Genomic DNA, 12,054 nt, shown 5'->3' on the forward strand with positions numbered 1-12,054 from the left:
CTACTGATACAAAGCCTGCGAAGGCTAGTTCTGTCGCAACAGCTGCTTTGATTCCTCTTCCTTCCCAAGCAGTCCCAAGCTCCGTATTTGTTTCGCACTCGGCGCATCATCTCTCGCGGTGGCTGCCTCGGACCGGGCGTACGCAGCTTGCATGGCCAAAGCTCTGGCATGCTGTTCGCAGTCAGCATTGTATCATAGAGCTGTTCCGCAATACGATGTAACGAACCTCTTTCTTATGATGTAGGCACTCGTAATAGTCCTCAAGAGCCAGTGTACATTTTTTCTTGCCAGAGTCATCATCAGAGGAGGTGTTAACAACGTAACAGCCCATCACCTGTTGCCAGAAGGAGAAGCAACGGCCGACGCCTAAGCCAAGTCAATAAGTCTCAATAAAGCCAAAATTCATTGGGATTCAGGCAAATTACCTCCATGCATTCCATAGCCGGACGCCATTATGATCGAATGGCTACTTTCGTCAGGTTCGAGACCGGTACATGCGGTGCTAAACGAGTATCAAGATGCTTGAGGGCGTGGCAATGACAATTCAAATTCGGAATTTGATCGGCTAAATGTTGGAGCACTAACAAAGACACACGAATTGTCGTTAGTTTTTGCCGAGTTCCAGCGTATCCTCTGTTAAAGGATCGTCATCGATTGTAACATATCCCCGATTGATACCCACCGAAGTACCTCCCAGGCGAATAGCCCCTATAGATGCATATCGAAACAGAACAGACGTCACAGGTTGAATAGCGCAAACAGGTCCTGATCCATGCGGATTGGCCAGAGCTTTGACACGACCAGGACTTTTCAAACTGTGAAAGGAAGGCCACCGATGAAGGGTAAAGAGCTATCGCCAGCCAAGGTTCTGCTGCTGGCAGCGCACCTGGCCGCTCAAAAGGACGTTCGCGCTCTAGCTGCTCTTGCTTACCGAAACGACTCTGTCTTGCGACCCGAGGTTTTACTACGCGTTCTACTCACATACCTTCCCGAGACGGTGGAGCCGTGCGCCTATACCGAGCTGCTACGCGATCTTTCAGACGGACAAGTGGGATTTCCAACTGATCTCGAGCCAGATACATCCCCCGTTGACAGCATCAGCGACGAAACTGCGACCAAAAAGGCCAAGAAGCTTCGACTCCTACCGTTGTCAGGAAAGAACACAACAACGTTCGAAAATCATGACAGTATCTGCGAGTTCCTTTTGCGAAGAACGTACAGAATCAACACTGAGATCGGGGCGTTGTCACAACTGCCCGAGCTTCTCCAACCATTCACTGATTCATACCCTTATATAAAATATTGGGCCGCGTCCACAGTGTTCCCATTTGTGAGACGAAGTCTTCAATGTTATGTAAATGCTTCATCGGAATACTCTCTAGCTGAGTTTGAGAACCTCCCCGACCGAAATGCGGCGATATTTCTACTCTCTGAGTCTACCAAAAGAGACGGCGAGACGGTTGGGAGAGCCCTGCGAGGGTTGGTCGCACCATGGCTGTATAATGAATCACGATGGAAAGCATCAGAGAGCGACATTGGAATGCACTGCCCGGGATGGGAACAAGTCCAGAACACTATCCTGTCATGGGCAACAAAATCCTGGAACAGTGCGGCTGGTGCGATTAAACACTGGGAGGGACCGCGCGACGTATATTTCGGTGAGAATCTTACGATAAGCCTTCCAGAGAGTAAACTTCGATTTCTCCAAAAGACATATGCTACTACGGCCGTGGCCTGTCTGTACAGCATGACCGAGTCAAGTGAGGAAGCGCTGCGAAGCTCATACCAAATATGCTGCCTCACTCGCAAGAGACTTGATGAAACGGACTCGCTCCCGACACTCGAGAGGATTCTATTGGACATTTCGCTCCTACCAGCCTTCAAAATGACACAAATTCGGGATCCGAAGATGGCCGCCTTCATGCGTCAAGACTTGCTTAAAATGTCAAATCCTCTCACTTCTGGATCACCCGAATCTCTCCAACTGATCACAGCGCTTACAATCAGTGCGTATCTTTCTACATCTTTGGGTGTACCGTGGTCTGTGCGAAAAGCAGGAGATCTACTCTTTATTGGAGATGAAAGAGAGCAAAAGGGTGAACTCAACAAATTGCTTCGAGCGGTAGCAAATCAAGCACCGCGGGATGATAATAGTTACTGGCGACGATCGAGAGATGTTATTATATGGCTCTCTACCTGGGCGCATCATGCCAAGCCTACGGATCTGTCATCACAACATAATGGGCCCCTCGGCATGGTCCCCAGAGAACACATCGAAACCGAATTTCTAAAGACCCTACTATCTAAGTCAAGTATGGATTTCTATTAATTCAGCGCAGTAAAGAGAGAGGCTAATTTGACAGCAGTGTATTCTTTGTCAAGGGAGATATATCAAGACGCAAAGGAGCCACTGGCTAGAGTCAAACTCCAGGATGCTATCTACCAGTCTGCTTTGAGCGCCTTTGACAATGCATCAAACCTGAATAGAACTCGCGGTGGACTGAAGAAATGCGATGATATGTGAGTTTTGCTTCCTTGCCGCCGCATTAATCGTTGCTAATGTTGAAGGAGAATCCACTCAAACCCAGAAATGCTGGAAAACTCCTCACAGCTAGTCAAACGAGTTGAGGCGCTCCTCAAAGCCAGCCATGCATTGAGCGGCTACCGCCTTGTTCTCAATCAAGGCGAACCGTTCAGCCCAGTCGTACTCCGGGTACACTCGGACCCAATCAGCGTCATAGACAAAGTGCTAAACCAGAATTCAAAAGCCTACACACGCGTACAAGAGTTTTTGGAGATGGGGGCCAACATGGTGCATGCTGGCTTGACCTCATGTGGTTCATCGATTAACGTAGCTGCGACACCGTCGGAAATTGAGCAGGCACTGTTCATTGCCGAAAAGCGAATAGTAGCAATGTGCGTCGAAGCGGCATTGGTCGAAGATGACTTCGAAACAGCTTATTCGTACGTTGTTAGTCGACTCGGGAACGAAACAGCAATTACATCAAGCCACTCCTCTGCCCTGCCCGATACCTGGTCGTGGCCGGCGGCCCTGAAGGCTGGCCAGTACATCCGGACCGAGTGCTCACAACCGCCGACTCACCTGGGTACAGCGAGCGGCAATCTTGAAATACGGCACCTCCAGCAAAGGATTGAGTGCCTGGCCACGGCAATCCGCGCTGCCCCCCCTGCGGAACTCCACGAGATACTGAAGAGCTTTAGGCGATGCGAAGAGCAACTAGATTCAGCCATCAGGGAAGAAGCTGCGAACGAGAGGGCATGGGATGCTGCGGGAGATTTCAGTGCATTGCCGGGGAACTTCAACCGTCCGGTACAGCGGCCAATCCAACCAAGTCGTAATATCACGGCTAGTACAGCAGCGAGGCAGGGAGACGATGCACCAATGTCGCTATTCGATCTGTCTCGAGCTACTGCGAGAATCGCGCAACGAAATCTCACTGCCCTGTCTAGTCTTCAAGGCGCCCCGCCAACAGCTGAAATCCCAATCGTATCGGAAGACCGAGCTGAACTCCGTACGAGGAAGAGAGACCAAATACGAGAGGCAGCTACCGGGACACTTGTTTCTGGTGTTGGTTGGCTCATTGGTGCAAATGTCAATGGAGGAGGCGAATAAGTGAGTTGACTACATAGAGTAGTGTTACACGGATAATTAGGTACCAGAAAACCCTGCTCTTTTGACCCATCTGGCTGTACACGTAGCCGTGTTAAGTTGACAGGGTACATGACGACTCAATTTCTACGCAAGTTTCTTCTTATCGAGAAAGTGTATCTATATTGTAGGCTGACTGTAATACCTAAATACGATCTCGACATAATGTCAGTTACATAGGGCTGTTTCGTAGAAGAGGGTCGTGTGGACGAGCTGTTGGGAGTCAATAGCGATGACTGTGGGAGCGCCGCGCGCCATGGAACCCGGCATGAGGAGTACTGGTCTACGAACTGCGTGGCAGGAACGAAGTCGGTTGGGCAGAAGGCAGTACGGACCGACAACCTGTGTTAAGACATACGTAGTGAATAATTGTAGCTCCAGACTCACCCAAGAAGAGAACTCAGCTAGCTCTTGTTTCAAAGCCAGCGGAAGCACTGCAGCATTCTCCAACGGCATTGCCAATCATGGTACTCTGAATTCGGAGCGTTTGGAAAGTCGCGGCATTTTACTCCTGGCAATATCGTGGAATAGCGATGACGGTACTAACACGTGAGCTGCAGGCGGTATATACTCGATGCCACGAAAGAACCGAGAGTGAAGCTGAAGTTCGTCGATAGATCAAACGGTGGCCACAATGTATGCAATGTACTCGATGAGCAGGACAGGTCGTGGTGTAATTTACAACTTTTGGTTCGATGCCAGCGCACATATGTTGCTGTATGCTGGTTGATGGGAGGTGCGGGGGTCGACAACTCGAGACCAGACATGGCGTAGTAAATAGACGTTCATAGTAGGAAAGATTAATGGCGTCCTAGTCGACTTTTATTTGGCCCATGGTTCACACCGTGAAATGTGCAACCCGACGTTTTCTGAGTGGTGGTTGTAAAGCTATTAAAAACGCGGCCGCAGAACGCGTGGTGATGAAGAGTTTTGATTTGCAAAGTCCGAAAGCTGCCAAATGTGGCGCACACGTATCCCCGTCGTCGCACAACTGAGAAGCCCAAACAATGACCAATTCTTGACGAAGTAGCGATTCTTGAACTTTTCTCCTATAGCCGTCGCAAATTGTGGAAGACCCCTGGATGAGTGGTTCCTCGAGAAATAATGTTGACCGTAGAGTTCGTACATCAGCGCGGAAGAGATTGATTGACAAATGAAAAGAAACAGCAGAACAAAAGGCTTTGGCCACGAGCAGTCCAGAGCAAAAATAAAACTATACAGAGCCTAAATACGGCGTTGGGAACGGTACAACTGCGTTGAATGAGCTTATCGCATCGTGGCGTCGGCACCTAGATAGAATTAGCTTCTCTTAGAGTAACAACATATTGATCGCTATTTCAAACCTCCGTATTGTTCTCGTGGCTCAGAGCGCGATGCTGAATCGGTGTATCCGCCAGAACCTCCGGCTGCAGTGTCACGGGGTCGACCAGCGTCACGATCACCTTGGCGGTCATATCGCTCACGTTCATAGCCGCCGGCAGCGCCACGTGGGCCATGGCGGTCACGGTCATCGCGCCCACTATGTCTCTCGCGACCATAATTTTCATCGCGGTCACGACGGTCGTAACCACTGCGTTCGTAGTCGCGGCCATAGCCTGCTCGTTCATCGTAACGCCTGTCCTCACGGTAGCCACGCTCGTATCCGGAACGTTCATAGGAGCGATCATAACCACCACGATCATCGTAGCGGCGCTCATAGCCTCGGTCATAGCCGCCTCGGTCGTTGCTGCCTCGATCATAGCCGCGAGAGCGGTATCCGTCATCACGGCCGTAACCACCGCCATAGCCTCCACGGCGACGATCCTCAAACCGGGGGCGGGGGTTATCTGTATTCTGTATTAGTTAATAGAGCTTATGATGTATGAGACAATAGCGAACCTCTCTTGGGCGGGCCGAAGTATTTGCCAGGGGTCGGTGTGCGAGGCCGGGCACGGCGAGCCTTCTCGATGCTCAGAGTTCGACCTTCAATCACTTCTCCCTGCAGACCCTCTTTGGCAGCTTCGGCCTGCTCTGAAGTGACCATCTTGACGAAACCAAATCCACGCGATTCCTTAGAGTGAGGATCCTTCATGATCTGACATTTCTCAACGTCGCCATATTTCTCGAACATCTTTGTAACTTCAGCCTCTGATAGACGTGGGTGAATGCCAGTCACAAAGAGGTTAGAGCCGGGATTGACAGCGCCATCATCATCGTCCTTGGGAGCCGAGGTTTCCTTCGAGCCGCTTTGGTAAAAGAGTCAATAATGCTTGTTGCTTTGGCTAAAATGGTTGGGCTAACCTGTCAGGATGGGCCGTTGGTGAACCGGAGCGACGACGCCCAGTATCAATCTCATCTCGACCAGGACGCGGGGAAGCACTCCTGTTATCACGCTCATAGCGAGGGGCTTCGTCTTTGCAAGGGGAAATGAGTCAACATTCGCAGTAATGACGCGAGAGAAAACTGGAAGACTGTACCATCATAACGATCGCCATTAGGCGCTTCATAATCCATTGCTGCGCTTGCCATCTTACTGATTCTGTTGAACTAGATGGAATTGAATGAGATAACGAGGGATGGCCGGAGCTGCGTTTGTTGATGTTTGCTGGCAGCTGGGTGGCATGCAGATGGAGAGGCGAAAACAGTGCTGGATAGGTGAGCAAACAAAATGGGCTATCTGCCGGACATTATCCGAATCAGGTTAATCTGCATACTGAGCTAACAGCACCCGGCTGTGTGGTAACGTAAGCTGGATTTATGTAGCTCCACATGACTACTTACTTGCCACAACGTTCTGTAGGTAAGTACCGTACTTACTTGTTTCGACAGTCCTAGGTAACTTACTAACCTACAGGTAACCAGCCTACTCAGTATCCGTACTTAACTCAGGTAGCAATTCTTTTCTTCGGACGCCACGAAAGAATGCTAGGCTTTTATCGACAATGTCAACATTGAAACTAATAACATTATTACCACACATCCTCAGGGTCAACTTGATGATCCTCCCCATCGTGCCGGACATGCTCAAGTTTCACATCTCTCGTCATGGATTTGCGCATATCAAACGCATCTTCGGTAGATTTGGTAGCGTCAGCGGCGTGGTCACAATAGTAATCCTTCACCACTCTGAAAACACTGTATCCCATGCTCTTGTAAAATGCGATGGCCCTCGTATTGCTTTTCCGAACAAAAAGATCCATAAACCATGCGTCATTGGCGTTGGCAGCCGCTTCCAATTGTTCTGTCAGAATCCTACCGATGCCGAGCCTACGCGCCTCGGGTGCAACCGTAAGAGCAGTGATGTGCGCATGCCAGGGCAGATAGTGCTCGGAGTATTTATAGGCATCTGGTGATGATTCGACTTTGCCCATAACTGGTTATGTGGTTAATTATGATAATCTAGCTTCAGAACTTCGTTTTCATACTGTATCCAACAATATTTCCACGCATGTCTTCACAAACTTGGAAGAGAGAAGGCCATTTTGAATGATACTGAAGGTAAAATCCGAGTTCATACGATTCCGTTAGAGGGTCTAAGTTGCACTTTGAGAACTTATTGACATCCTCAGGGCGAAATCGTCGAAAGGTTGTCATGACTATGTGTCTGGTCGCTCAGCAGATAAGTGCAGTGTGTGTTCAGCCACGGACTTGTTAGGTTGCGGTAAAGTCTCGGTAAGTAGTGGTGGGCAGGTACCAAGCATCAAGTAAATTGATACTAGGTACCTAGCCTAGGTAGGTAGACATGCCAACTTTTGCCCCTGCAGATTTGGAGTACCAAAATGCTCCACCCTTTAGGTTAGTACCTAGAGACGGCGCCACACTGTGCTCGACGGCATCCTACCTCTTTTTATATATTTCTCAGTGCAAATTCACCTTCCCTACCAATCCGCTGCTACCTTGACACCGACCTGCGCGAGATCGATATTTATATCCTTACGCAGAAATTAGCACAGCATATAGTGCCGCGGTGCGACAGCAAAGGCCAACGGACGATCATCGCATTTGAGGCAGTGGCCTTGGCGGTGAGCGACCGCTTCCCAGTATCCAACATGCCAGCGTCACCACAAACGCCACAGCGCTCAAGACAGTCGTCTGTTGCCGATGACCATAATGCTTCGCCAATCCATCGCAGGCATTCCAGATCATCCATCAGCGATGTGACGACTCCATTTCGCAACAGCCTTACACACCAAGATACTCTGGATATGAGCATACTCGCAGGCGGGGGTGGACAAACTAGCAGCGGAATGGGGAACTTGGCGGATGAGCTCGCTGATGCCTTCTCCGACTCTGGCGAGGAAGATGACGGCGTCGTTTGCGGATTTTCCGGCAACCAAAGAAGCGGCGACGCGTCCAAGCTCGATGGCTCTCGTGATAGCGGAGTTGACGTCAACAGTGCTAATGTCCGCGGCGCAGAGAGGACGAAAGACGCAAAGCTCGCTCTTCCCTCTCCTCCCCATCGTGCTCATCAGAGGAAGGGAAGCGAGTATGATGGTAGTGAATATGGCTCTGAATCTGATCTAGATGCAGCTGGTTTCACCGCGAATCTAATCGCTAAAATCGATGCCGTAGAGTCTCTGGCTCGTCGTGGCACTGAAAGCTACGGTGGGCCGGAAGATGATGTCCTCAACCGAATTACAGAAAGTTTGCGTGATCTAGGGTCGCAATCGAGTGTTGAAGGCAATGCATCAAGGTACGAATCGTTTTCCTGGCGCAGCCACCGACGTGCTGACTGGGTACAGACTCATTACAGCACATACGGCGCTTACGACACACCTTGCGCATCAGAATCGTCAGCTTTATAACCTTGCATACCCTTTGTTGTCGCCTTTGGCGCCGGCGCCCGACCTTGATACAATCGACACCTTGGTACCTCTTTTAATTTCCTTGCTAGAGGCCATGCCAACACCTTCAACGGTTGCTTTCAACTCACTCACAGCACTACACTCGATTACGGCTGAGCTGATACAAACCTTGAGCTATCTCTCAGATACTCTTCACATGTCCCGGCAAACGATTACTACAGCAACCCGCAGGTTGAAGAGCTCAAGGGAACTCGTAGCCGAGCTAAGAAGAGACGAGGAGCTGCGAGAAGAGGGAGAAAGGTGGCTTGCAAGAGGAAATTGGGGCGAGAGATTGCAGAAACGAGAGTGCGCAGGTGTTTGTGGAGATGTCATTGGCGGCTTCGAGGCGGTCTGTGATGGTTGGCGGAAGCGCCTGCTGGCCCAAGCAGAGTCTACGGCTTAAAATGGCGCGTTGGGGCCGCTACTCACCAAGGAAACAATGGGATATAAGAAATATAACGTCCCTATCACCGTGTGTCGGAGAACTGAGGCTCTGCTCGCAGAGAGACATTGGCATCACTCGTACAGTCTCCATCCTTGCAATTAAACTTTCTTGAAAGTTGGTTTCTATAGCTAGGCATGAGGCCATTTACAAGTATATTAAATAGGGCAATTTGAATAATAGTAATGACGGAGTGATTTGATGCTATCACTATAGAGCAAGCACATGACGATAGCATTGATAGACACCTGTTTTCGTAGCATGTAATGCTACCCCATGCAGAACTGCACTTTTCGTGATGTTGTTTTCCTTCGCGAAGGCGTGGTGGTTCTTGTTTATTTGTAGCAAGTTTCAAGTTGCGTCGTGTACAATAATTCGTGTTCAGCTCGCGAGCATGTCGCGCTGAGTGGTCTGATTGGCTGTGAAATGCGCAGGAGAGCAAATAGCCCCCGTCCAACCCCGCTAGTGGCCGGCGCGTACGACGCGATCTGTACCGCGCCAATTTCGCGTTGGCAGCCCGACTCATCGACAGAAGGAACTGGGTCATTAAGGAGACTTGCTTTGCACAATCCGGACACAGTTTTTATTTTCTTTGTGACCCTGGAGAAGTAAGAAAGACTGTATGCGATACTGCGTGCGTGATTACCGCTCTATTCTGTGTTAAACATGGCTCAGAAATTCGACGATATGAGGGTGGTATTGTCGTACGTGGAGGGGCTCTGAGTAAGTAGGCTACCTGCCTCGGTTCATACTGAGTAGCTTCCTACATACATAGGTAACCAGCCTGGTTAGTATCTTGAATGCTTGCCGCACAACAACTCCGTTTAGCACTCCAAGCACCGTTGGAACAGGGGTACTCACAACTGTATCTAACTATAGTTATGGGTACATACTTTAGTAGGTAGACTTAGACCCGGCCTCTGCTACTTACTAGGCCATTTACTTACCTCTTATCACCTTAGTAGGTACCCAAGGTACAGAAATACTGCAAGTAGTGTTTGATGGGTAGGTGATACTTAGGGACGTGATGGTCAAATACTTAAGTACCTACCTACATCGAAGGCAGAATAAAATTGGTAGCATCTCAGCGGCCTTCGGTCGGTGGAGAGAAGTATTCGCAAGGTAGTGATAAAGTTGGGTCTCCTGATAAAATTTACGCAGATACGTACAATTTAGCACTGGTAGAGGAAAAAGTGACGAAAACATAGGCTCAATAACAAACACAGATCCGACGAACCTTCGTGGCTCAATAATAACTACAAATCCCGTCCCGTATTTAACAGTACTTACTCAGTACTCCGTAGTACTGCCTGCAGCAAGGGGTCCACCTGAGGTTGTACAAGTGGTTGTTTACCTGCCGTATTATTACCTACCTATGTACCAGGGCACTACTGGTAAGGTACCTAGGTAGGTACCTTAGCAGGTTAGTTAGTAGTTACTTAGTTGAACCAGAGCGGCCCAAGCTGGCGCGCCTCGAGGGCCTGGCGATCCTGGCACCAAGCCACCCACCCACTCTGCCTCGCCCCGTAGCGCCTCCTCCCGCCTCCCAAGTTCTTTACCCAGGCTTCAACCTCCCTCGCTCATCAACCCATCCGACCTCGCTCAGTCTTAACGAAGCTGGCCACTTTCCGCGTCGCGTATATCCTCGAAATCTTTCACCGAAGAATAGCTATTGTGTTCTGACACCCGCCGTCTTTCCCTGTGCCTGACTCCTTACCGCTGAGCTGCGACTATCATCACCAAACAAGCGTTCCGCCCTTGGCGTTAGCACCGGCATCTCAATCCTTGAATCAGCCTTCTTGAGCTTGCCAGAAGTAGCTCGCAAGACGGTCAAAACACAACTCACCTGCACACACGACATCGCTCCGTTCTGCTCGTTACGGGCAGTCAGGTGCTTCTAGATACCGGCTCACAAGCTAAAGCTTGAGATATCTTCCGCCCCAAGCGCACCGTCTACTGAATTGAAGCAAACAGCTTGCTATGAACGAAGAAAAGTCTCCATCTGTTGGAAGTGCGCAAGCATCCTCGCCACTACATGGCGGACGTGGGCGCTTGGAGGCACGCAGCGATACTACATCAGCTCGACGAGTTCGCAATGGACAAGGCCAGGATTCAACGAGAGTAGCCCACCTGAACAGGGACTCTATCGATAGTGCTTTAACAAGGGAGATGAATCATCCGCAGCGGGAAAGCACGCCGAGTGCTAGCCCACGCCGAAAGCGCCAAAGGATCAATGGAGATCGGTATAGTACCGTCAGAAACGTAGTTGCGATAATCGCAGACTTCTAACGCATCCAAGGTTTATTCCAAGCCGATCGGGGCAAGATTTGCAAGCTAGCTTCAGTCTACTTCATGAAGACGGATCACCGGCGACCCTGTCAAAGCAAAAGAAGCGTACGCCACATGGCGAGTTGCATTTCCAGAGGAGTAAGCCCCCGCCCCCCAACCGTTTATATCGTCCTCGTAGAAAGGGCTAACGGTGTCACAGCCGAGGAGGCAAATCGTACATTTTCGACACTGCTACGAGCAGAGATGTTCGAAAGCTCAGTGCCTCAGGCAGCCTCGTCCCTTTCACCAGACAACTCCCTACCGAACTGTACAAGAATAAATCCTGCAGATGGTACAAGGTCTCATACGCCGCCAAACAATAACTCTACCACTTCACTCCCATCTACTCTTACCCCTTCAACTCCACACAAGAACCTCTTTTCCTACATGTCTCCTAGACATCATCACATCGCGGGTCATCCTACCCCCACCAAAACGCCCCAGAGCCGTCATGGTCTGAACCTAGATACTCGAGCGGAGATCTATAGTTTATCACCAGTGCGATTTGGAAGCCAGCAAATGTTGCTCAGCCCTCGCAGGCAACCGCGCTCAGTTAACAAAGTCCCCTACAAGGTACTGGATGCACCAGAGCTGGCTGATGACTTCTACCTCAACTTGGTAGACTGGGGCAGTGCAAATGTGCTCGGTGTGGGCTTGGGATCTAGCGTGTATATGTGGAATGCGCAAACCAGCAAAGTCAATAAGCTTTGCACACTCGAAGATGATACGGTTACGAGTGTGTCATGGATACAGAAAGGAACTCATATCGCGATTGGAACTGGCAAAGGCCT

At 50.0% G+C, this 12,054-nt stretch overlaps 4 protein-coding genes across 4 annotated transcripts; 2 read left to right on the forward strand and 2 right to left on the reverse strand.

Moving 5' to 3' along the window:
* Window positions 1-835: 835 nt before the first annotated feature.
* V2A60_004633 (Sec39 domain-containing protein) lies at window positions 836-2,329 on the forward strand (the record flags this gene model as incomplete). The annotated part of the gene is made up of 1 exon (XM_083255950.1): window positions 836-2,329. One exon carries the CDS (start codon window positions 836-838, stop codon window positions 2,327-2,329), a length of 1,494 nt encoding a protein of 497 aa, XP_083112076.1.
* A 2,607-nt stretch (window positions 2,330-4,936) lies between these two features.
* On the reverse strand, window positions 4,937-6,163 carry V2A60_004634 (RNA recognition motif domain-containing protein; the record flags this gene model as incomplete). The annotated part of the gene is made up of 5 exons (XM_083255951.1): window positions 4,937-4,959; window positions 5,014-5,496; window positions 5,549-5,895; window positions 5,951-6,062; window positions 6,127-6,163. The coding sequence occupies 5 exons, from the start codon at window positions 6,161-6,163 to the stop codon at window positions 4,937-4,939; spliced, it is 1,002 nt and encodes a 333-aa protein (XP_083112077.1).
* Window positions 6,164-6,618: 455 nt separating this feature from the next.
* On the reverse strand, window positions 6,619-7,099 carry V2A60_004635 (GNAT family N-acetyltransferase; the record flags this gene model as incomplete). The annotated part of the gene is made up of 2 exons (XM_083255952.1): window positions 6,619-7,022; window positions 7,075-7,099. 2 exons carry the CDS (start codon window positions 7,097-7,099, stop codon window positions 6,619-6,621), a joined length of 429 nt encoding a protein of 142 aa, XP_083112078.1.
* Window positions 7,100-7,698: 599 nt separating this feature from the next.
* On the forward strand, window positions 7,699-8,454 carry V2A60_004636 (uncharacterized protein; the record flags this gene model as incomplete). The annotated part of the gene is made up of 2 exons (XM_083255953.1): window positions 7,699-8,342; window positions 8,403-8,454. 2 exons carry the CDS (start codon window positions 7,699-7,701, stop codon window positions 8,452-8,454), a joined length of 696 nt encoding a protein of 231 aa, XP_083112079.1.
* Window positions 8,455-12,054: the final 3,600 nt, after the last annotated feature.

Source organism: Cordyceps javanica, chromosome 3, assembly GCF_051103115.1.
Source record: "Cordyceps javanica chromosome 3, complete sequence".
In the NCBI taxonomy this organism is placed as follows: Eukaryota; Fungi; Ascomycota; class Sordariomycetes; order Hypocreales; family Cordycipitaceae; genus Cordyceps; species Cordyceps javanica.